The sequence below is a fragment of the Falco rusticolus genome, chromosome 3 (genome assembly GCF_015220075.1).
Source record: "Falco rusticolus isolate bFalRus1 chromosome 3, bFalRus1.pri, whole genome shotgun sequence".
Taxonomy (NCBI): domain Eukaryota; kingdom Metazoa; phylum Chordata; class Aves; order Falconiformes; family Falconidae; genus Falco; species Falco rusticolus.
This window is the reverse complement of record NC_051189.1, coordinates 74,275,621-74,301,767: the sequence shown is the minus strand read 5'-3', so window position 1 is coordinate 74,301,767 and position 26,147 is coordinate 74,275,621. Positions and strand designations below refer to the sequence as shown.

At 40.7% G+C, this 26,147-nt stretch overlaps 2 protein-coding genes across 2 annotated transcripts in view; both read right to left on the bottom strand.

Moving 5' to 3' along the window:
* Positions 1–12,852, bottom strand: part of CLPTM1L (CLPTM1 like) — a 30,887-nt gene extending 18,035 nt beyond the window's left edge. The window contains exons 1-6 of the mRNA XM_037379548.1: positions 12,648–12,852; positions 11,826–11,926; positions 9,666–9,855; positions 8,384–8,526; positions 6,337–6,415; positions 1,643–1,760 (exon numbers count right to left, since the gene is read on the bottom strand). Coding sequence (XP_037235445.1) covers positions 1,643–1,760; positions 6,337–6,415; positions 8,384–8,526; positions 9,666–9,855; positions 11,826–11,926; positions 12,648–12,821 — 805 coding nt within the window. The 5' untranslated portion in view covers positions 12,822–12,852. The remainder of the gene's footprint in view (positions 1–1,642; positions 1,761–6,336; positions 6,416–8,383; positions 8,527–9,665; positions 9,856–11,825; positions 11,927–12,647) is intronic.
* Positions 12,853–15,548: 2,696 nt separating this feature from the next.
* The window catches only part of LPCAT1 (lysophosphatidylcholine acyltransferase 1), a 68,320-nt gene continuing 57,721 nt past the window's right edge, over positions 15,549–26,147 (bottom strand). The window contains exon 14 of the mRNA XM_037379824.1: positions 15,549–24,740. Within this exon, the coding sequence (XP_037235721.1) occupies positions 24,556–24,740 (185 nt within the window). The 3' untranslated portion in view covers positions 15,549–24,555. The remainder of the gene's footprint in view (positions 24,741–26,147) is intronic.

Here is a 26,147-nt window from a genome sequence, read left to right as displayed (position 1 = left end):
TCCAAAAGGGAAGTTTTAAACCTTATGTTTCACTATCTACGTACTTAGAGAGAACAAGCAGCATCTTATGTAAGCTTTTCTCCCCAGGCAGTGGAGGTACTCCTAGGTTGTTAAGTGTCCATCACAAGACAGCCAAGACATGGAACATGAAAATTTCAATTATGCCATTCTGAGGAGGCTCACAAAAATTTATGGAGAAATGATGGTAGTCAAATGCTCCACACAAACTGAGCAAGCAGCTACATGATTCTTTCAAGATAGTTATTTTAAGCAGACTTCCATCTTTGATATAAATTAGACTGGGCTAAGGAGAAGTAGCTGGATTCTGCTTAGGGTGACCTTATTCCTTACTCACTCTCCCTCCTCTAACACCACAACATAAAAGCTTAGGCTGGAAAGGAAATGGAAAAGCCTAGACTTTCCATTAAATTACACTGCATACAACTAATGTGTCTTACAATATTCCACTCCGAAACTAGTGCTCAACAGGCTTCTTTTCCAGGAAGAATCAATGCCTTAAATGTTATGTTGTCCATCATAAAGTATTAATTCAGACATGACAGTGAATAACCAAACCCTCTCCTCTCCCTCTTACTGGCTCCATTTTGGTGAACAAACAATGCTACTGAACCGTACGGAAGCAGCATTACCCCTGCATATTTCTCTCAGAAAACTAACAGGATACTGCATCTATTTGCTTTTTAAAAAAAGAAAGATAAGCTGGGAAGGATTTATGAATCATTAAAGTAATACAGCACAGAAGCTTTTAGGATCTCTTGGCCTGAAAAAAAGTTTAAATTGCTGTCTGAAGTGCTTAAAAAAAGAGAGGATCAGAGAGAATCCTACATTCCAGTAACCAGTGCAGTTACAACATAGTTCCTTCCTCTAGCATAAAGAGGCCAATTAGTCTAGTGAGAGAAAACTAAGTTCAGCAAAGATAACCCTGAAAATAAGATGCAGATTTTTGAGAGTGATGATTAGACTCATAAAGATGTGCATCAGTGGAACAGACATTTAAAGACAATAAAAGCTTGGCTATACCATTACCAACACAGAGCGCACCAACCCTTGCTCCATCACATTTAGGCATAATACAGAATTTAATGGTTTCATGCACGTAAAGCCTCCAGTTTATCTGAATACCTTATAAATTTGTAATTGAGCCAAGGTGAGAGGCCAGCCAGTTCTGAAGAGTCAGAAGCAGTACGATCAGAAACCAAATTCCTTCTTCATGCTAAGCCTATATTTCACTGTAGGTATATGGCTACAGTGACCAGCTGTGCATAGCTTATATCAAAGCTTATGTTAATACTGATCCAGCTTCTCTGTTCCATGGATGATATGGGAAACCCATGGCAAAATAACTCCTCTCTATTTTGGCCTCTTGTGCTTTTACAGTATACTATCCAAATAAATTGTTTTAGAAACTGTTAATTCACCTCCGTATTCTTGTTTCCTACCACATGTCTACATTTTATTTCCATCTTTACCTTAAAGTAACACCATGTAAAATCTGTAGCATTAAACCTTTTCACCAGCTAACCAGAAGAGTTAAGTGTCATCTAAGTAGTGGCAACAAAAAAACTGAGTGGGGGTTGATTGGGTTTTTTTGGCCTAAAGTCAGGAAAGATAAAACACATACCAAATTGTTGGAGGGAGTACACGGCATCCTGCATGTGGATCCAAAATCTGAGTTTTCCAAGAGATATTTTGTCATATGACACTGTAAGAGGTAGCTCTGTTGTTGAACGATTTATAACCTGTATTTCAAAAAGATAGTTTCATTTTTAATAGCAGAAAAATTGCAACAATTATTTCCATTAAATAAAAAAAAAATGTCGTGATTTAATCACACAATTTTAAGACGTCGGTCTGTTTTTTGGAAGGGAATAAGATCTTAGACTTTGTCCTGGTTTCAGCTGGGACAGTTAATTTTCTTCTTAGTACCTAATGCAGTGCTGTGTTTTGGATTTAGTATGAGAATAATGTTAATAACACACTGGCTGCTAGGTAATGTTTATACTAAGTCCAGGACTTTTAATAAAGTTTCTCAGGTACTGCCAGGGAGAAGGCTGGAGGGGCACAAGAAATCAGGAGGGGACACAGCCAGGACAGCTGACACGAACTAGCCAAAGGGATATTCCAGACCAGAGAACATCTATGCTCAGTGTATAAACTGGAAGGAGTTGGCTGAGGCCTGTCAGTCGTTGCCTGGGGGCTGGTCGGCATTGGTTGGTTGGAGGTGAGCAACTTTATTGTGCATCACTTGTTTTGGTTTTTTTCCCCGCTCCTTCCCTTTGGATTTTATTCCTCTCCCCTTCTCCCTCCTTTTCTTTACAACTGTTATTATTTTACTTCAATTATTAAATTGTTCTTATATCAACCCTTGAGTTTCACCTTCTTCCCAATTCTGTTCCCCATCCCTCTGGGGGGTGGGGGGAACAAGTGAGCAGCTGCACAGTACTTAGTTGCCAGCTGGGGTTATACCACAACTTCTATACTATGCTTGAAGCCTTTGGGTTTTTTTCCAAGAAATGTTAAATTAGCAGTTTGTTCTCTTCAAGTTCTTATAGCAACCTCATTGTCACCGTACAGAAATGCCTCAGAAGTTTACACAAAGTTCTCTCTGCTGGTCTCAGCTCAAGTGGGAAAAGTGTGCTTAAGGTAATGCTCCCTTTTGACAGTTCTTCTCTGAATGTCTACGCTAAGTTTACCTAAAAAAAAAAAAAGAAAATATCATATCCCAAAGGCCACAGTCAGAACTTCACTACATTAGGCTGTTTTTTAGAGAAATTGAAGTTACAATTCATACTAAAACAAAAGGCGGGGAAGCAATGTGATGGTATTTGCTCAGACTGGTGAAAACACCACAGCTAAAGCTAAACAAGCTGCCCTGGCTGCAACCTTTGGGTTATGGGGTGTCACAGAAATCTTCCAGCTCCAAGAGAAACAAATTTCAGCTAATCCTACTGTATCTTCTACACTTTAGTTAGGACGAGAGCTACCTGGGGCCCCCTTAAGCTGAGGGGGCCGCGGGGGGAAGTCTTATAATTGCCTCACCTCCTTCTGTGTGATAGCTGACTGTCTCTCAAACACGTTTAAACCAAAGAAAAAAATAATTGTCCTCACAGGTGTTAGAATTCTCTGCAGCTACCCAGGTACAAGTTCAGACAGTATGTTTTAAACTTGCAAGGACAGCTCGAGACTACACACAGGCAGGCACCTTTTGCAACAGTTCAAGATCTATTGCTCCCAGTTCCCAATCACTACCCAGTCATAATTCCCACCTCAGAACTGCTACTCTACACTATACCTGTTTCTATAGCAACTAGTTAGCTGACACCTATCAGAGATGAATGGGCTGCTTCTGATTCTTGTATTACAGAACATGGTTTTAGCCTTCCCATGTATATCAGTCAGGTGTGAACTGGGGAATAGTTCACTCCCCCATTCACTCTTTCCTCCAGTGCATACAAACAATTCTCAATCTCACCACCCTCCAAAGACCTTACAAGCTTTTCAGACAGTGGCAGAACATGCATGCATGCATGCGAGGGAGAGAAAGGAAAGGTGAGAAAGTTTTATAAATACAGCAGAAGAAAGGAAGCTTGAGAAACTAGAAGGGTGCCAAGGATCTCTGAACTGCCTGGAAAAAAAGAAGAAAAAAACCACACCAAAACCCCCCAAAACCACAACGTGGTTAGAGCTGACAGTAAAGAATGCTGGCAAGATTCTACAGCTGTTTACCAAAAGCTACATAAACATCTTCCAGGCTTTTTCTCCTTTTTAAAAGGATGCATGTAATCCATCCATTCTCATTCCAATTTCACAGTCTATCAAAGATAGCATCAGCATTTCTGGGAGAAAAGGAAAAGACATTTTATCTGTGCAGGACAGACAGGAAAGTTAAGTTTTGCAGATGCATGGGTACGTAACACGTGGCAAGTGCACTCTACACAGAAAAAGCACTACACTAAGGAGTTAGGGGTAGTGTAGGGAGAAAATCAAAATGGCAATACAAGACAGAGATAGGAATTCTTTAACACCAAAAGCAAATTAAATTAAGATAATAAAGATGAGAATGAACTCTTTCTCAATGAATTAAAAGCCCACAAGGGCTGCCTCACAACCTAGTTGAGTGTGATGGTTGCTAAGCCTTTGAAAACTAGGGAGTTACCAAACCTCTGCAATACAACCTACTCTTGTCGTATGGCCTCAGAACATCACACAATAGCACTCTATCAGTACTACAAAACAATGCGTAAACAAAGCAAATAAGCTCAGTGGTGTGAATCTTAAATTTTTCTCTTTATTAAATCAGGATCCCATGCAATCCCCAAAACTGCAGCACTGGTAAGAACATTTAAGAACGCGAGGAACACATAACGTCTAGGCTGTAGTACTTACCAAAGATGACCTACATCTCGGTCTATAACAATAGTCAGTATATCTGACTCTGTAATAATAGTCAGTTCAAAATCTACACAGCCTAGCATAAGCAGGGAAAACACATCTTCAGCTCCATGACTTTAGGTCAGGCACACCACACACACAGCGTCTATGCCCCTATTTACAGCCAAATGCTGACCTTGCTCCACCTTGCTACCTGCTTTCCCTTATTCTTTCATGCTCTTTGCTTCCCTCTCATTATCTCACAGTATGCGTATTATTAGACCACTCTTTCTGCAGGGCTAGAGAGCAGTTTGGCAAGCCACTACTGAGAAGCCTCATAAGCCAGTGCCAAAAGGGAAGTTTGCTAGTTTTGACAGAACAGTCTTTGCAGCACTTCTCAGGATCTTTAATGACTTTTAAGGCAGTGAGATACAACAGCATTAACCATGACATGCATGACAACTGTAGGAATGTTATTAATAACATGATAATGCTGAATTTATTTGTAAACAGGGTACATGACTTGACCAGTTAAAAGCTCATATGAATGTACTGAACTGAATGAGCTGTGGTAAGAAACTTAAAACAAGGGACAATGACCACTGAGAAAGACATCACAAAAGTCTTATCTACAGAAATACTCGACAAAACTATCTGCTACCAAGATCTGTAACAAATGCTCAGGAGTTTATTTTAGCAAACAAGGTTGGGGTGGAGGGGATACAAGTTCTTAAAGAAGATCCTGCCCAACACTAATTAACAAGATTATTTAAGCTACAGTTAATGAATTGGAAGGACAACTTAGAAGGTCTGTGGAATGTTTGTATCTACCAAGGCTTCCATCTAGAAGATGCTGAATCCAGACATACTCATTTAACGGTTTTGAGACATTCTCTAAGACTTTTGTTTTCAATAACTCCAATTGCTAAATTCTAGTCAATGCAACTGAAAAGAACTGCACAGCTTAAGTAAGAGCTGCTAAGATGAACATGGTTTAGATGCAAGGACTATCACGTGTAACCTGTACTAAAGGAACTGCATAATTTTCCACAAGAGAAGAGTTGGGCAAAAACTGAACACAAAAAATTATATTTAAACGTAATAAAAAAGTGGGTTGTTTTTTGTTTGGGGTTTTTTTTTTGTTTGTTTATGGGTTTTGTTTTTTTTTTAACTGCAGAGTTGACTAAACACTAGAACATGTTGCCCAGAGAGGCTATGGCATCTCCATCCTTGCATATATCCAAAGCCAGCTGGAGAAGATCCCAAGCATCCCACTCCAGGTAACCCTACTCTGAGCAGGGGCACTGGACTAGCAACCTCCAGAAATCTCATCCAACCTCATCCTTCTATAATCCCATTATTTAAGTCCTGATTTGTTTTGAGTTCACAAAATCATTGGATATACTGCAACACCAACTTTTCAGGGGCTCAAGTTACTCGAACACTATAGAGAGCACCACCAGACAATTTAAGCACAAATGAATTTTTCAGAGATGAGAGAATAGCCACTGACTTATCTCAGTGTAGCTGTGTTCTGTATGCTCATTTCCCTAGAAGCTACAGAAGCTGCTGTGGGATGCTAACACTCCTTCAGCTTAGGGAGTCAAATTGCTTGTGACACTGCTCCCACCACAGCTGGTGCTGCAGTAATGTCCTCCATATCCACCCAAAAGGCAGGAGCAATGAAATCCAAGTATCTTTTGGTGGAATAGAATGGAGTGCATGGCAGGTACTTCTGCCAGAGGAGTCTCAAAACCCACATCAAGACTCTACAGTTACCACAGTTGACCACATTAAGTTAAACAGTCATTGGTAAGAGTCCTTTGGTGAATTTGTATTTTTTTGCATTACAGCAAAGAACCTATGACAAAACCTTAATTCAAACAACTATTGAAGATTAATGTTAAAACTGTTAAATGTAATTAAAGGTATTCTATTACTCACCATCAAATCTTTCACTCTGTTGCTTAGCTGATCAATAAATAATATTGGAAGGTAATGCACTGTCTTCCCCAACTGAACCCTAGGATGTTTAAACATGGATTTTATGACTGTAGTGATCTAAAAAGAAAACTACTTTTATTCAAATTAATACTCATTCATCACTTTCAGATCTACCCATGTAGATATTTCCCACCACCTTTCCAGGCACATTTTCTTTTAACACACAGCAAGAAAGAAGCCACTAGCCTAGAGTCTTTCGTTGAGAGATGTCTGTATAAAAAAATCAGGCATGACATATTTCTCCTTTTAGTTTGTTTTTATTTTTCTGTAGAAAGACAGCAGAAGAAGAAGAAAAAAAACCAAATGAAATTCGTCATGATGATACTGAAGCTGTTGTATGACCAAGGCTAGAGGAAATTAAAGAGTTGGGTGAAGAGAAATGTGCTGAAGTTTACTACCATATATTTGTATCCTTTGTCTCAAGTATCCTTTCCTATGCAACAACAACCCTCCACCATCTTCCCCACCCTTCTGCACCCCAATGACATCTATCAGGTCAGCAACAGCACACACTCTAGCTATCATGGGACTATGAACATGATGGCTGGTATGCACACAGGAAGGCTACATACTACTGGAGAGAGAGCACACGAAGCAGAAACATTCTCTGCCTTCCCAACAGCAGCTCTGATTTACACTGTTCTACCACCTCACCAATCTGCTTGAAACAAATAGAAACTTTCCAGCATGTGAGCCCTTTACAAAATTGACTGCTGGAAAGCTATTTAGCAAATGATGACCTATCTGCAATCGCTTTCTCAGTATCCTAGAAGAGTATTTAGCTTAATGCCTTGAGAGACAAATTCTTGAAGTTCTTCACTAGAAAGGCAGTTACCTACACCGTGATGCTGTCAGTAAAAGTCTACGGAACTAGCATAGCAGAGCTTTTTAAAGCCTGAAAGTTAAGTTTTAGTTGTTAACAAAAGAAATACGTCCCTATGCATGCTAAGAAAGGCCGCATACTAAATATGCAATGGGCAACAGTAATACAGAAAAGTACTAAATCAAGGCTCAGAAACACTGCTTGGTTATTTAACTGAAAAGCTTTAGATTTCTATGTAATAACTACAATTAAAGCTACTGCTAGTGGAATTGCAGTGGGCTACTTCATATCCAAACTATTTCCTGTATAATACAACGATAAAACAGCACTGATGCGTATCTAAACACGACCAGAAAAAATACCCTCGTTCATCAACCCCAGTCCAACCCCTCCTTGTTACGAGCCTATCTCAAGAGTTATTAAGTTTATCTATTCTGGCCAGGAAGCTATCCCAGAACCCCAGCGTCTGCTGATTAAGCAACTACTTCTGGATTTAACAGGATACTTGTAGAGAAAGGCATCAACATACAGCAGCACAAGCCAACACAGCACTCTTTAAATGGTTAATACTGGAAGTAACTTAAGCAACCTGTGAACAGAAGCTACTGCCAGCATTTAGCAGCCTAAAAACCTATCCCCCCTTTTTAGTATTTTCTTGAGAAAATGACATAATGTGGGAACACACACTGCCAAAGTAAAATAAAGCCAATCATAAAGGGAGAAAAAAGATGTCATAGATCAGCTGTGCCTCTTCAGCACCTGCAGTTTGTACAGATAATTTGCAGCTGAAGGATAACTGGAAAGGTCAAGGGACAGTAATTGCTTTAAAGGCCAGAAGTATGATTTGAGAACAAGGCAGGTATGAAATCTGCTGTAGCATTTTACTTGTGTCTTTGTAGTTCTGCTTTACCTTACTATGATAGCTCCATACCAAAAAGCATCCTAAACTCTGAGCTGCCCAGGAATAAGGTAATCTCCAAATAAGGTTTTCTAGTACATATCTTACTAATTGTCACTACTGAAATGCAAGCATTAAGAGTATTTATTCTTGTTTCCTAAGCACCAATTTAAACCTAAAACACTAAAGTACAGAGGATTTCTGAAGAAATAAATATGCAGGAAGTTTATAATAATAAATCTAGCAAAATTATGCTGTTGACTTACATCTTCATGTAACGGTGAACATCAGCAGGGAGGGATGATCCATCAAACACAAAGTCTTCCACCATGATGTTTAAGGTTAATCTTGACCTCCAATGAGAGACAGGTTCATCTAGAGCACTGGTCTGTTTTTCTGCTTCAATTTGCTATAAAAATAAACATACTGTTAAATAATACAAAATTTTGTATAGGATAATACTTCCAACTCACAGAAACTGTGGCGTGACTAACTATACCACGAAACAGAATTCCACTGAGAAACACCTCACCTTAACTTCAACCAGATTAAGTATTTTGCTCAAATACAACAGAATGGATTGTAAAGGCCCACAATAGTCTGATGCTGAAAAACTTCAGTGCCCATTCACAGCCTTGTTCATCAAGAATGAATATTCAGCTAATTAATCTTAATACCTTAGGAAGGTGGATACGAGTCAGAAAAAGTCACTTTGAAATAAGGACTGTAGAGTAGTCAGATGTTACTTCAGAACAGTCAAAAGGATGTGGATGATCAGCCATAATTCGGGGGAGTAAAAGATCAGACCATTTGTTTTGAACTTCTGAGCTTCCAAATGCTGCATAAAGTAGTGCTGGATCCAAGTGTGACCTTAACTTTCAGCAGACGCTTCTTCCCAGGGCATTCTACCTGCTTTTCTTTGGATGAACAAGAGCTGGAAACAGCACTGCTGGCTACAGGTATATTTCAGATTCCGAAGACGAACAGAATGAAATTCTCAAGTTCCACTTAATATGAGGCACAATAACCATTCACAAGTATTTAAGTAACACTGTATTTCCCCCTGCCCCTGGTGAGAATCATAGCATTTGTCAAGTATCTTACTACTCTCTTGGAAGTGGAAAGTAAGAACACCCTGAAGGAAAAGAAGCAATTTTACATTGGTCACTGACCAATATCAAAATCAAGGTTATCTCTCTGTTTCATAAAGGCAAAAGATATTGATTCACATGAATCCACTTCAGAAAGCAGCATCATGTTACAGAACAATACAGTACTTCTACCAAAAGCACTGAATCCTTAAAGAAATAACGTTAAGTAGTGAAGTGTTTTAATAGCAGCAAGTGTTATTAGAGGGCTCTACCTCTGCCATCTGTGTGGTCTACTACTAGGGTACGAGCTGATAATCAAGAAGGATTTTGATTTTTTTTCCCATAATATCATTGTTAGTGTAAAGATACAAGCACAGCAGATGCTAACACTAGAAGTGTCTATAGAAGAAATTACTTTTTTTGCAGCTGCTCATCTATAGATGGAAGAACCACCTACCTTTGTGGCTGATTCTCCAGTAAGCAAATTAATCTCTTCTGGTTTAGGGACCATATACGTGGTCAGAGGGCTTACTATATGCACCTGCTTACCATCATGCCAAGGCAAAATGCCAGCATGATGAAGAAATATATATGCATATAACGTGCCATTATTTCGGGTTTTCTTTGGTACAGAGACATTCACTGTCCTAAAATACAAAACAAGTACATTATGAGATGACATAGCACACGCTGAAATATTTGAAATTATTAGCTGTTACCTATAAGGATCATTGAAGATGTTCTGGAAGCAATCAAAAGAAAGGCTGGGGACATTAAAAATAAAAATAAAATAAAAAAATAAAATAAAAATAGAGAGAGAGAGAGATATGAGTTGTTTGGGTTGCCTGGCACACACCAATTAGTTCTGGCTAATGGGACCAATTTATATACTCCAGTATGTGTCACAGCATTTGCAAAGTTTACTGTTATCTTAAGATAGCTTAATCTTTGTCCAATCTGTACTTTATTTCCCTAGATAATACAGGACTGCATCATCAAGTCTTCCACTGTTTTCCCCTGCCCATAGGTCATAGGGCCAAAATTATCACAGCACTTGTAGAAACAGCCTTCCGTGTGCTGAATAGGAGATTGTATACATGATATAAAGTTTAAAAAGAAAATGACAAAAGTTTTGCCAAGCACTCTGCATCAATAAAGTATCTTCTCAGCTATGGCATGCCAAGCACAGAACTCTACACTGGTGCCCCAAATCATGAAGTCACTCTTCTTCTCTTAGCCAAGAAATCATCCTACTTGCAACCTCACATATCTCCTCTATTCCTGCAAATTTGCTCAGGTTGTTTTGCTCTCAATACTTCGAATAGCTGGCTGACTTTGCCAGTAAAACAACTCTATATCTCGCAAGTCTGCTGGAGATGAAGTTGAGTATGACCTAAACTGCAGACCAACGTGTTCTCTAATTATAGAAAACAGAGCATGAAATAACCTGGGAGACTCTGTGACAAGAGAGTCAAGAATAAGGTGACTGTTTTAAGCAAAAAAAAGTGAGGCAGCAAATATGAAGCTCAAAAACAAGTAGTTCTAATAATTTTAACTGTATAGAGGCACATGTAGAGTGCAGTGTTATACTCAAAAAATTTGTGTAAGGGCACAAACTTATTCCATCTCAGCACCAACATCCCTTCAGAAGATCTCTAAACCCTTAACTACCAGAAAAGGGTTTACTTTTATGATTATTAGCCCTGAAACAGTTATATCATGTTGCTAAAACACAGGAAAAAAGAACACAGTTTGACTTCCAAGTTCTATTCCAGATCTGAAGCCACAGCTATTAAGAACAAAAATATCATATAGCTGATAAACTGGCTACAGATGTTATTAGAGGAAAGTCTCAAGCATTTTCATGCACTTTCATTTCAATTTTCATAATGGAAAGTAATTTTTACTATTATAGGCAAAGCACAGCTTTATAGAACATTTGTCTCTATAGCTGAAAACAGTATACTGATCTAAACTAACCAGTGCTTAAGTTTAGCTCATCGTACATACATGACTGATCTAGCACAGCTAGTAAGATGAATATTTAGAGCAGAATCTGAAAATTAAGATAGACAACATGGAACAGCACTGAAGATTTGTAAAATCTACAGGAGAGAAACAAGCATTTCCATGTAGCTTTATTTTGCAAGCTGTTTCTGGCAACGATGAAATGATTTTCAATGTAAGAGAAATTTGTCTAAGAACCTACACTCCTCAGTGCCAGGTGAACTTAGCACACCAATTCCATAAAGACAGTATTTAATTCATGAAATATCCCAGTAAACTTTAATTAAAGACAAAAGTACTGTTTTTATTAACAGCAGCATTTCGTTCACAAATCTTGAGGCTGAAATCCAACTAACATCTTTCCTGCCTTAGCATAGCAAATACAGTTAATACTTTAGGAAAAAAAGGTGAACTGAATAGCCTGTACGACATGCAAAAATAGCTTTAAACCCAAACCAAAAAAAATTGCAAGAACAACTAACTATTCTACTCTTTCAACACAACTATCACTAACAGTCTACCATGCTTCATTCATACTTCCATACATGTAGCTACTAGTTAGGATGCACGCTTCAGAATTAAATAAAGAACTTGCAGTTCTGATACCTACCTTTCAAATTTGGACTCAATGTCAAAATCCTCCACATTCAAAACCAGATCTATGTTGCTCTCAGCACCAATATTTGACCGTGTGGTTGTATACACGCTCAACTGGAATCAAAACACAGCATATGGAAATCAGAGCACGGAAATACTAAACTCACACATTAGTGTGCTTAAGAGTGTAAAACTGCATTTCAGCTTCACCAACCTCCCCTGCCGCGCGATGGCCACATACATTGGGAAAGAAAACAACGGAAAAGTCTAACGCAGGTGTCAGCTATCCCTTCCGTCCTTCTGGGGGCTGAAACACATGGTAACACGGCCCCTCGATACATTTTAAGAGGATGACCCACTGCGAAGTCAAAAATCTCTCAGGTGCGTTGAGCCGTTTGTCCAGCACGGCTGCTCCACCGCGCTGACACCGGACATCGGAAATCAGTAAGCAAGAAAACCCCAGGCGTTCCTCCCACCCGTCTGCTGCCACGGGCGCTCCCCACACGGCAAGGGCCGCCTGCGCCGAGCCCCGGCCGCCCGCCCCCGGCTTGCTGTCCCCCACCCGCGACCACGGCGGCACCGGCCCGGGCACGGCGCTCGGGCGGCGGGGAGGCCACGCGTGACCGCGGCTGCCGGCCCAGCCCGCGCCCACCAGCGCGGCGCCCGAGGCCAGACAGGCCCGGGAGCGGGCCCCGCCACCCCTGCCCCGGGAGCGGGCCCAGGCTGTGCAGAGGACCCCGTTCCACGGGCGGGCAGCCGAGAGGCCACGGGCGCCAGGAGCTGCTACCGCCACCGCCACAGACCGGGCGCTCGCGGCCCCCCGCCCCCCGCTCACCTGCAGCTTGGGCCTCCGCGCCAGGTAGGGCCAGACGCACCCGGCCGCGCCGCCCGCCGCCGCCGCCGGGCAAGGCCGCGTGTAGACGATGCCGTACATCACCCAGCACGTGTGCGCCACGTACACGGCGAACACCCCCACCACCAGGCTGGTGAACGAGCTGCGGCTCGGCATGGCGGCCGCCCCCCCCCCGGGATCAGCCGGGCCGCCCCGGGCCGCCCCGCCGCCGCTGCTGCTCGCGCATCCCCCACGCAGCCAGCCGCCGCGCCCCGCCTCGTCACTTCCGGCGGGCGGAGGAAGCGCCGCCCCGCCGCCTGGCAACCGCCCCCGGCGAGCAGCCGCCGCGGGGACACCCTCTCCGCGGCGGGCGCGTCGCGGCGTGACGTCAGCGGGGCGGCGGCCGCAGCCGGGAGGGGGCGCTGGGGCCCGGCGCGCCGCAGCCACGCAGGCTGCTGTCCCGGCGGGCGGGGGGGCGGGGGGAGCGGCCCGCGGGCGCTGCTCACACCGGCTCTGCGGCGAGTCGGGCGGCGAGCGGCTGGGGGGGTTCGGGGCACGTTGTATTTTGGCCCCCTCACAACGGGGGCCTGTGGCGTGGGTGGGGGCCGGGCCCGAGGTGAGGCTGCGCAGCCGAGGCGCGGTAAGGGGGCAGGAAGGCGGAGAGGAGGCTCCTGTCCCCCTGGCCCCTGTGCCCCTGGCCGCGGCAGGAGAACAGCAGCAACAGATACGGAGAAATCATAATTTAAAAAAAAAATACCCTTCAGCATATCCTTCAGCAGCTTAACAAGGACTTACCGTTTATACTTGGCCGCAGACTGAAAAGTAGTGTAATATGATTTAAAAGAAGAAAAAAAAAAAAAGGAAAGGGGCAACGGGTCGTGGCAGCCACCAGAAGGGCCAGGCCGAGCAGCCCGCACTCCCGCCCGGGCGGCCGGCCGAGCTCTGCTCGCACTGGCCCGAGCTGCCATACGCTGCCCCTCAAGGGAGCTGGGAATGCTCCTCCAGGGCTCGCGCTAGCAGTAGCTTTGTTTTTTTTTAAAAAAAAAAAGTTTCTTGGGGTTCTCAGATGTCTCCTTGCATGGTGTCAACCAGGAGAAAGCAGTGGCACAGGTATGTCCCTCAAGTACATCTCAGCCAAGAGCTTGGGGAGAAAAGGCACAAGCCTGGGCTGGAAGCCTGCCCCAGCTGCGCTGCGAGGCCGCACAACAGGGAGCTTTCCCCGCAATGCAGGCAAGCCAAACAGGCACACCAGCAGGAGAATGGCTCAGGCAGTCTGGGGCATCACCTAAGCACATAGCAAGATGCACAGAGCTTGGAAATACCACAGGGGAAGGCAAAGATGGGTACCTTCTTCAAGAAAAGAAAATGGTGGAGAGTAACAGGAGAAAAGGTGGGAAGATGAGGGTGGGGAAGAAGAAGGCACGATGTCAGGGCACACAGCGCACGCTGCTACCTTAGCAGAGACGTGTGTCACCTGAAAAGACTGAAACGAGAGCAGCGAGGAAGGGCTGGCTGCAGATTCAGACGCACCGGCTCCCTGTTGAACCAGGCAGCACAGTGGCAGAAGCAGCAGAGGAGGGCTCTGCTGCCAGGGCAAAGCAGCGCCAGGACTATAGCCTGTCACCTCTGGCAGGCCTCATGCTTCCTGGCACACAGCAGGGAAAAAGTTAAAGTCAGATGGTATCAGGCAGGGAATCTCTATCATTGGAAGAAAGAATTCTTGCATGTGTTCTGTGCATTTACACATCTGTAATATTTCATTAAAATGTCAATCACTTCTGTTTCGTAATAAGTAACTGTGAAAGTGTACTGCATTCTGATATCCTCTGGCATTAGTTAAAACATTTTCTAGTATAATCTACTTCCATAAGTATAGAGCAAATAAGTTACTTGCATTTTAGAGCAGAAGAAAGGGGGGAAATATATATTCAAGCAAAAAGCTCCAGGTTTGAAAGCTTTTCTTCATAAGAAAGTGTGCCACATTGCTGCCTGATTAGTAGGCAGCCTGACAGTAGGAAGAAGAAATAACTAGATTAATTTTTGGTTTGGACAAACACAGTATTAAAACTTTTTTCTTACATGAAATGAAATTACACGCATTTGCTATCACCTATAGACATCTGTTCCTTCCCCCAGACCACTGCATGGCTAACCTGACTTGGGCCAAAGAACATACTCAAAATTTGCATCCACCCCATACTGTTAAGTCTCTAATTTCCAGTTAAGAAAAACATTAACAAGTCTTCCCTTGAGATCTTCCTATCATGATGGACATACGTAACTCCTCTGGTAAACTTCTGCAGTGTTTCACTTGCATTCTTAAAAGTGCTCATGTTACTGGTTCAGCTTATATCCAGTGGACCTCGTTATGCCTTCTTCCACCCACTGTTACGAATTTCTTATGTATGTAGGTATCTGGAGTGTTGGGTCACTTCTTGTCTGTTTCCTGGATAAATAAAAGTAGCCAGAGCTACTTCAATCTAATTAAGACAGACTTGTTCTCCAGACTCCTGGAGCCCCTTTCCTGAATATTTTTTGATCTTTCAATATTATTCTTTAAACACAGAAAACATAACTGAAATCAATATCCCTGTTGTCCATAGGGGACACAAAACAAAACAGCAACAGACAAGCCAAAATCCACACACTCGCACAAAAACCCCCGAACACCCCAAACCCAAACAAAAACCCGTTAAACTCCTATATTTCATACTCCCAGTTGTCAGGTAAACAAGCACTGCTCTCCTATACACAGTGCTACAGAGAACATGCATCAACAAAGTACACCTAAACATATATGGACTTGGTCTTACTCATAATTATGATTTGTATCCTTTCCCTTATTGTAAGTCTTGTTGTTTATAAAAAACTTAAGTTGAAACAAAATCCAGAGGAAACCAAACAATTTTTCCTTAATTTTTAATTTGGCTTCACGCTGAAAATTCATTTTACAAGCCATTCATAAGGAAAATGTCCAGTTGGGCAGAACGAGCCATGATTGTATACTGCACATCAACACTTGTAGTGTATCATTTAGTCCTCTTTTAGCAAATCATCATATGACTTATATAGCACAGTTTAAATGTTTACATCATTTGGCTCAGTTCTTCACATGCTATAGTCCACTTCAACTGATCAGGCAATTAACAAGAAAAGAATGCTCAAATTGAGGTATTTCCTTTAAGAATTTACTGATCACTGGTATTCAGAGGTAATGTTAAATCATATCTTTTAAACATTGAAAAACGTACAAAAACAAGTTCAGTTTTAAAAAATATTATCCTTAGTCTCTTCCATGCATGTTAATAAAAAATATAAAAATCAAATTTTTAGCACTGAAGTTATACTTCATTCTGCAAAAGTATTTCACAACTGGAACAACAAGCTACAGTCACCTTTAGTACACGACTTGGTTTTTGCTTTTCAGTATATGAAGTATGGTCAGTTCAGTGCAAAGGTAATAGTCTATGTACACATACCATAGGAGGGAAATTTACAGCAGAAAATATGCATTCAGATTATTATTATCCCAGTAGCACTATATATTGTTACAGATTTACACTGCATATCCATGAGCTATTACAATAAAAAGCTTGCAGCCAATATGCATCTTTAAACACACCAGGCCTGCTTGAGCAGCCTTGAAGTCAACCAAAGTTGTACACCACTGATCGAACAGCCACGTCATACCTTGCAAATGAGTTCCTACAAAACAGCTTCCTGCTCTGTCAGCACAGGTTTTCAATGAAAAGCATCCTCTTCATGGCAGTGCCTAACTTGGATTCAGTAGCAGTTAAGAGAAAATTCCAAAATTTGATCATTTAAAAGGTTAACTTTTTTGCTTTTGCTTTTAAATTCTCAAGTGTGTTCCAAAAACATAGCAATATTTTTTCCAAAATATATAAAGGATATCCTCAATGAAAGTTTAACAATAATTCAAGAGATCAAAAACATTTTTTTCTGAATTATTTCCGAGCTTGTTGATAACTCTGTTTTAATCTTCCAAAAAGATGGAACTGGTACCTGCAATGAAATTATAAATGTCTTGTGCAACCGGAGAGATGCTGGGAATTACAAAAAGGTTTAGAAAGTGGTCCCATTGAACTGATGCCAAATACTTTCAGCACAATGCTGCAACATTGAAGTTGTATAGTACGTAACACGAGGTTAGCAGAGATGCTTAGTCTTGGTCCTCCTCCAGGAAACAAAATCTATCACTTCTAAAGAAATTTACTTCTATTTCTAACATTACTGATTTACATGGAGCTCTTAATACCCTTAAAGCAATTGGAGAAAGCAATATGAACAAATCACCAAACACAAATATACAGACAAGCAGCAGCAATGGTTTCGCTTTTTGTCCAAGTATGTACAACTGCTAAGGAGAGATGTTTAACTTAAGGAATTCTAATGCACATATTTAAAAATACAATTTCATTTTTAGATGTTCACTTAAAAACTGCTTTTATAGTCTGGAAATACAGCACTGGCTAACCTAAACCACCTGAAATATAAGAAATGTTTTGCTTGAACTTCATTATAAAAGAAAACATAAGACAAATATATATACTTAGGGCATACAAGATCTTTACAAGTTTATTTCTTTAGCATTTAAAATACAAAATTGTCTTCATGCTGGATAGCAAATAAAAGACATGTATTTGGGTTTCCCCCATATACATTCATACACTTGGAAATAACCTATCATCTGATGAATTTCATTTCCAGTACCATGGTAGGATGAAAAGTGTCTGAACATCAGCTTTCTTCAGTATCCATGAGGAGTCTTTGTCTGCTATCACATTTACAGATGCTGCATTCGGAATTTGTAAACAGGCACACACTGAAAGTGACATAGTGAATCAGAAAATCCACCTCAAGATTTAATTGTACTGTATTTCTAAATTTAATTTCTTATTGTTCAGAGAAATGAGAATTTTAATAAGCTCTTTCAGATCTGCTGTCACCTGGACACACCTGCAATGGTTATAGTGTGCGAAAAGAAAAAGCTATCCTTTACCTAATGGCAAGCACAAGCTAAAGCAGTACATGGACGCTTAGTTTTGAGCAGCATTACTAGAGTAGGACTTGCAACATTCACCTGCCGCTTATTACTCAGGGAGACCAGTTCATGAATGTCACTTAAGCTTAAGAGGCAGCAAGGTCTCCCTCAGGCTGTGACACACCTGCAAAGAACAGATGGCAGAAGCAAGAGCTAGAGGTACAGAAACTGAATTTACCAGCCTAAGAGGCAATAGACCCTTCTTTACTGGGGGAAAAGGCCACCCTGCAGTGAAGGCTTTGCTGCCATGCTAGTCTTCATGGGCTTTTCTACTTGCTGCTTCAGGACCAGAGGTTCAGCCTGCTTTTTCTGCAGCTGACTCCATGGCTCGCAACCGGCACACTCTGATAACACCCCATTCATAATATCAAAACAGAATGTTACAAAAGTCATTACGACTTTCCTCTTGCTTCTAACATTTTCGGTCAAAGTGAAAAAACTGAAACTTAACACTATATTGACAGATTATCATACAGCACCTTTTTTGAGATCCCAAAGCTAACCTCAAATAAACTCAGATGTTCATATAGCCCTGTGCAATTTAGCTCAGTATAAAGAAGCATGACAACTATGTTGATTAAAAAAAACCTAAATAAGTTGATTAACAGGAATAACTTACTCAGGTGCAATCTGTGCTAAGGGGATTCTACTGTTTCCATTCCCAGAGACTGACCATTTGAATATTGCAAATATGTCTTCAGTGGTTATACATGGCCTCCCGAGGTTAGCCTGCACAGGAATACTCTGCTCTGCCACTTGGCTAAAGAAAACTGAAGAAGCAGCTGCTGCTGTCACAGAACTAGCAAAATTTTGCCTAATGAACTTGCAAGAAATCTAGGCAGTGTCAACTGCTGCCAAAAGGTATATTTCACAGAAACATAAACCTTTCATTTTATGAGCCTCTTAAATCCTCTGTTCTCTTGGTATCACCCACTTCAGTTTAATCCCGTTACACATGATACAGCACATCATATCATCTGGGGAAAAAGAAGCTGTTTTCTACAAAACAAATCACTCCTCCACTTGTAAAAGTGAAAGTAATTATCTTGAAATAACCCTGAAAGGTTTCCTAGAGAAAGAAACTGTCTTAACTTGATGACTATGAGATGCAAGAAATATTCATAGATGCAAGTTCAGGCACATCTAATGGCTGCCTGTTTGCTGCTGCTTCTCTCAGTAGTTTTACCTCAGTATTATATAATTTAAGCACGTTTTAATCATAGCAGTGACTAACAGGTATACCCAGTTCACTACCTTGGCTACAGCATAGACCAACTGTGTGTGTTCCTCTGAGGCGGTGCTGGAAAATTTACCTTAAGGAGGTCTTACAAAGTTCCCATTTGAATACTTTTTGAATACTTTTTTCCAGTTGTCAAAGGAAAAAGGCTGAGAGCAGATGAAACTCCACTGGTTGTGCTGCCAGTGACCTTGTCATTGCTTGGATACACAATGCTGCACCCTCTGACTGAAGAACAGCTGGCTTAATTTCTACCTAGTCAGGACTGCGGATTTACCTGAATGACCGTCTCAGTCTTCCTGCTCATCTGTGAAAGAGATCTTGCAGTTTTGCTGGACTGATTAATTAATATTAAATTAATTACTAATTTAATAACTATCAATGGCACTGATAAATTTTACTTTCAATTTCGAACTGTTGGACCTACTCTTCTCTTTTTTTGTGAAGAATCTAGCCATATGAATTAGGTAATTTAAGTTTTCCAAAGTAGCTGCAGTTCAGATGGTTACTTTTTAGGTAGCTGAAAAGTGCTTGGTTCACAGGGCACTTCTGTGCTTCAGCGCAAGTTTAGAATCTGAACTTAAGTTTTGTTAATGTAAAACTCTTGGCCTATGTATTTGTCATTTCTTAATTCTAGAACTCATGAAAGTGCTGCTAAAAAAAATAAAACCAACAGCGGCATCTCATTAAGCAGAATACACCATTTCAGAAGGTCCTATGATCCACACTGACCTAAAGGAAAATTGATCTGATTTGGTCAGGATTTTTCATCAGAATTTTTCTGTCCATCCTATATGCAAAACTGTGCTTATAGTATTTTTCTGAGATCACAGAATCTACAGCACCTGCTCTTCAAGTTCCACAACTTGTGTTGTTTTTTTTAATGATAATACCAGTGTTGAAGAAGCAGAGAACAGAATATGGACTAAACCAATTAACATGAAAAGCTGTACTTACTGCATGGTAATATAGAAATAGGATGACTAACTTAATAGCAATACAAACATGGCCTTGTAAGGGAACTCAATAAAAACCTCTGCTTCAGAAAATTTATCAGGCTATGCAGATGTTGAAGTGCAACAATCCGTCTTCCAGAAAAATGTTTTACATTTTATGAATTAAAAAAAAGATACTCCAACCAGCCCAATGCTTTAAGTAGCCAAAACCTATTCAGTTTGCATAGTTCTAGCAGCTTTGCCACTAGAGGTTGCCTCACTTCCCTACTGCAAACCAGTCTCCTTTTCAACCTTTGTGACCTAAGGATTTATACCTTCAAAGTGGGATTAGCAAACACATACCCATGCCTGGTTGCTTTTCATCACAGTAAGATTATTCTAGCTACAATAAATGCATTGAAACATACAATGTAATTCATCAATATAAAATTAATTTTACATCTTATCTTATTCATAAGGCTTACAAATTGCCTATAATGCCTTCTAAGTATATCTGCTTACAGCAGTAGACTCCTGAGCAATCTGTAATAGCTCTTGCCTTTCTGTGGTAGAGACAGTGGTTTAAACATCCTTTCCACCTCTTAAAACATTTGTCTGCTTTTAGTGGGGTCTTATTATGTCTGAAGAAATAGAAGTGAAGAAAAAAAGATACTTTCTAGGTATCTTGGATTTTATGGTTCTCTGTGTTACTTTAATTACATTCAAAATACAGAGCATACTTGTTCAAACATATCAGAATAGCAAAGCTTTGGCTAGGTGTCTCATACATGAGGTAAAAATGTAGGCTGATTCAAGAGCCTTACTGGCAAGGGATGGCAGTATTACACAAAAGTAGTAAAACACTTATCACAAGCATCAAACACCTTCATACCCCTGCATTTTTTGTGTAAGGATCAAGAGACATTGTTGCAAAGAACTTACGTAATTTCTTCATACGTATCCCTCTAAATTTAGGGGCTGTTGATATCACGTTAAAAGAAAACAATGTGTTTGTAAAATCTGTAATATTTTCATTGAAAGCATTTACACGTCAGTGTTTGGTGAAGGGGAAAGGAAGCTTGCAGTAAGCCACTGAAACTTGACTGTCACAACCCAGCTGTTCCACAGTTGGATGCCTTTTAAAAAAGGGTACTTAGTTGACTACTAAAACATTTCAGCAGTCGGGAGTTTGATAGCTGGATTATAATGAACATTGCTGCAGTAATGCAATGCGTTATAGGCATCAGCCCTCAACAATAAGTCTGAGTTTACCACCCCACACTAACTTGGCTTTTCTGTCACTACAAGGCACTAATATTACAGCTTTATATTCTACAGATGATAAAATAACCTGAATTATATTAATTAACCTCTGGTTTTGTGACATTGTGTGTGATCTAACTATGGAAACCCATGCAGGCTGATCGTGACTTCACCGTATCATTCATCCTGTTATGCCCTTTACCTTGTTCAACAATTTCACAGAAGAGGGAGCATCGCAATTCATTTCAGAATTCAACTTCAGTGTTCTTTTGGGGGTTTTTTGTTCTTTGTGTTTTTTTTAAATGGTTGCTTCCACCAAGAGTACTTGCTCACCAAGCAAACAACGCGCTGGTCCTGGCCTTCTTCAGCAGCAGCTCTGGACTGAACTCACTGACGCACACAACTTTCAGTGCCTCTTCACCACGCAATGTGGCATTTGTTTAAGGGCCCGTCTACTGTAGGTTGCAGCACCCTTCAACCCAAACTCTCCACAACTTAGTTGCACTCAAGTGCAGCTATTACACTCACCATAATTAGCAAGGAATTGCCACCAAACAAACATGGAACAACCCCACCAAAACAAATATGAAACCAAATAAACTCTTCGGTTTTCACAAGGCAGACCCCCCCAAATTACACACACCATCCATGCAAATTAGGCACACTTGTTTTTTAGCCAACCTCAATCAGCTTTCTTTGCTCTTTCACAGATACGGACAGAGTATCTCTTCCTTTGGAGCTTCTCTCACCTCAGCTGTCCATGGGGTACTAAGCTTACCTTTTTCTTCTTTTCAGACACATGTCTCAGGGAACTCCTATCTCATTCCCCACACTCTGAAATTCTCAAACTCACAAGCTCACATACAAAGCAAAAGATAACTACCTTAGGCAGCCAGCTTGAGCCACATGCCATAAAGTCTTGTAGAGAGGATGTGATACACCTAGATTACAGTTCATGTGCCTTCACATATATACTAGCTTAAATACACACTATACAATCACAGAAAGTAGACCTCAGGACGTATCCCTATGGCCCTGGGCGGTGGTCAACAAAATCAAGTGTCTCCATCTTCGCTGCCTGTTGTTTTAAAAACCTCCAGTGAAGGAAGGCTCCTCACCCCACCTGGAATAACCTATTTTCCTTACCTTAACTAGGTGCATTGCAGGGAGATTTTCTTAATGCTTAACTTGCCTTTTAAATGAATGGCCTGTATCTACCATCAATGTGGAGAAAAGACTGTTCCCATGTTCTCTATAGCAACTTTTTCCATATTTGAAGACTGTTTTCACATCTTTCTTCAGTCTCCTGTTCTTTGGATTAAGGAATACTTTTGATCTCTTTGAGTACTTTGTCCTCTAGACTATCCAGGTATTCCCATCGCTCTCAGGTGCCCCAACATGGACAGGTATTTCAGGTAAGGCCTTATCACACCTTGGTAACACAGAAATACCACCACACTTTTCTCAGGCTACACTGTTGATGTATCCCACTATAATTATCTTTTCCACAGCAATGAGTTAACAGTGTTCAGTTTGTAATATTCTGTACTTCTGCTGCCCCAAGATGTTTTATGCAGTAATACCCACTTTCTTTTCAGTTTGTGCAGCTGACTATTCCCTAAGCGCAGTTCCTCACATGCCTTATTTTTCCAAACCATTTCCATTTTTCATGATCACTTTTAATTCAAATCTTGTCTGCCAGTCAGCTGCAGCCCTGTCAGCTTGGCACGCGTTACCTAAATTTTATTTACATATTGCCTCCAAATGAGGACCTACCTCCACATACTCCACAGAAAGTGTAATTTCTTACATTTTTTTCCCCCCCCATACCCTTTCTATTAAAGCTGGTTTCAGTTTGCAGACTTGCCACATACGGTTAGGGACTTATAAGGACATATTAGAATATGTCCTTAGGAGCTTTAAAATGCCTCTTGCTATTTAAAAAATAGTAATAAAAGCATTAGGTACTAAAAGATTTCCTTCTGCTAAAAGTCTTCCCTTTCAAATCTAGTTTTAATTTAACATGTGGAAGACTCATATCTCAACAGTTTTCCAGTCACAAACCCATCATATTTTAGCACAGCCCTACAAAATTTGTCATAGAAGTGATGTGAAAGTATTTTTTGTCTGGAAGTAGAGCTGCCATCAGTTATTTTGTGACAAAGTCCTCCTTCCTGCTCCTTGAGGCTTTTGTCACATTTCCTAATCAGTGAAGCTCTGTCATTTTGTAATAATCTAAATTTTTCGCTGAGACTTCTATTGGTAATTAAGGCAGCTGGCTTTACAAAAGGAAAGATAAGAAACATTACTAATACAAGTGTTTTCAGTTTTGGTTGTTGTTTTTTTTTTAAACAGTTCTAAAATAATTTAACCTTCATATATGTTATATGCAGTGTATGTAATGTTGCTGTAGAGATTTAACTAGCATTTTCAGTATGTTCTGCAACTTGTCACTGGCTTGGCCTCTGAAGTAACTGCAACCTTTTCAAACTTGTGCTGATACAACAAAGTTTTCACGTGTTAGCTTTGTTCCATGCTAAGTTACCTGTATACACAGGCTTGTTATAAAAGAAACCTGTGATTCCTGATAAATCTAGATTAAACACAATTGTGTATGTGTCTCCTATTTAAATGTTGGGTGGATATGATTTACACTGATTATAAGAGAAAAGCACACTTTTATCACTTATTTGCAAACAGTATGTGGCATGTCAGTTTGGAAAAAAAAATAACGTTTAATTGCATCCAGAAGATTACAGTAGAAAAGGTTGGGGTGAGGGATAAGGAGCCTTTCCTTTTCATTCTACCATGGAACAGACAAAGAGAAACAATTTTGTCATTCAACAATAGAAATAAAAGGTAATCCTTAGCAAGTTTTTGCATTGTTGTTTCTGAACTGTTCACTGAAACCAAAACAAAGGGCCAAAATATGCTTGCCCTGCTCAACAGAATAATCCCACTGACATCAACAAGACTGACTATGCAAATATGGACAGCAAAGTTTGGCCCCAAATAAACATCCCCATAACTAGGGAAAAAACTAATCACCAAAGTGCACTTAACACCATAGTAGCTACAGTTTCTTTATACATGCACAGTTTGTGCGACACTTTGTACATGAAACTAGCCAATGGAATATAAATAAGCGTGCCGCTTCCTTTTAAATACGAACATTAATAATGAAGCACATTCACATTTTTGCCTTTCAAAGACCTTTTTGAAAAAATAAAAACACCTTTCCCAAAGAAACCTGGAACATGTTGTTAAATATAGCACATGTGATTCAAAGAACAGTATTAAGGTAGAAGAACTTTCACACACAAAACTGGTATTTGCTGTATAGTTGGAGTGACTTATGAAAATCCCAAGAAAAGACAATCCTCTCACCAGGAGAGGAAGGTAACAGTTGTAGTGTTAATTCAGTTTCTTCTGCAAGGGCTTGTTTTTATCTTCAGCATTTTCAGGGCTGAAGTCAGTACAGATACCATTAGGAGCAGAAAGAGATGATGTCTCCAAGACACTCTCAGCTCCCATCTGATCAGCATAGAGATAGTCTTCTGCAAAGTGTGGGTGCAATTCGGCAAATCTGTGGAAGTCATCTAAAAAAAAATTGTTGTTATCAGCTCTTTGAAACAGAAGGATGCTAAATTTGAATACTTACAGATATATAATCACATGATCACTTTGGAGAAAAATAGCAGCAGTTAACATAATGATATCCCCGTAGCTTGTTTTAGCAGAAGTTTACCACATCCCCAGAGCTGAGATGCAGCAAAGAGAGCTCTGCACTCAATTCTCTTCAGCCTAACAGCAGCTGTCATTGCTGTCTTCCACTGTCAGGATCTCATAATTTCAAAAGGTGTAATATTTTAGAGAATAATATTGTGAGAAGATAATTAATTTGTAACACATGAAAAAACTTGATTTTAACTTTGAATACTAGTAAGACAATAAAAAGAACAAGATTAGCTTGGGGGGGGAGGGGAAGCAGGAAGTCCTTAAACATCAATAAGTAACATTGTGTGTTAAAAGTTAGATATTGAAGCCATGTCGCAATTTGCCTATAATTCAGACATGATTTGAACACAAGATACTGTACAGGATCCAAGTCATAAGAAGCTATTCTTATAATGTGACACTGCATAAAGCTGGATGTGAACATTATTACTAACTCAGTCACCTACAGTGCATCACACACAGCCCACTCAAATTCCCTGAGTTATCCTGGAAGAGCTCGTGATCAGATGATGCTGTGAGTTCCCTGGAGTGCAGTGCAGATGACAGCTGAAGTAGCCTTTCAGAGGAGTGAAGCCCTGTTCCTCCTGGTACAGCTGGGCTAGTGTGGAAGCAGGGAACTACTACAGCTTTGCCTCTCTCTGCCACCCTTCTCCGAGACATGTTTTTCTCAATATTGCAAAGGGCAAGGGAATGTCATTTGGCTCGCAGGGGCACTGAAGTTGTAGGTCAGCCCTGCCTCTGAACTATTGTAAAGGCAATATGCAAAGACAATGCAATAGACATAACTTTATCCTTCTGCAAATAAAAAAGTGGGTATCCTTTATAGACAGTTTATACCAGGGGTCCTCAAACTTTTTACCAGGGGGCCGGCACACAGATGGAGTGGCAGGCAGCCATCTGCGGCTGCTGGGTTTCCTCCCCCAACCCCCAGCGGGGTGGGGGTGGGTCTGAAAATACCAGGGGCTGGATTGAGGACCCTGGGGGGCCGTAGTTTGAGGACCCCTGGTTTATACAGATCTAAAGTATTTTGGACCTTGTAACTTTAACAAAAGCTGATGATGTTCAGGCCATGAAAACCAACGCTACCATCTACATTGAAAAACCTGTACGTACAACAGGTGGATTGATCAAGTAAATGATAGTCTTCAGCAGGGAACAGAAACCGAAACCTTAAATGTTTGAAAATGCATACAGCAAAAACCTTCATTTCAGTAATATTTAATGCAACTTCAACTTTTTTTTTTAAAAAAAAAATTATCAGAGAACGT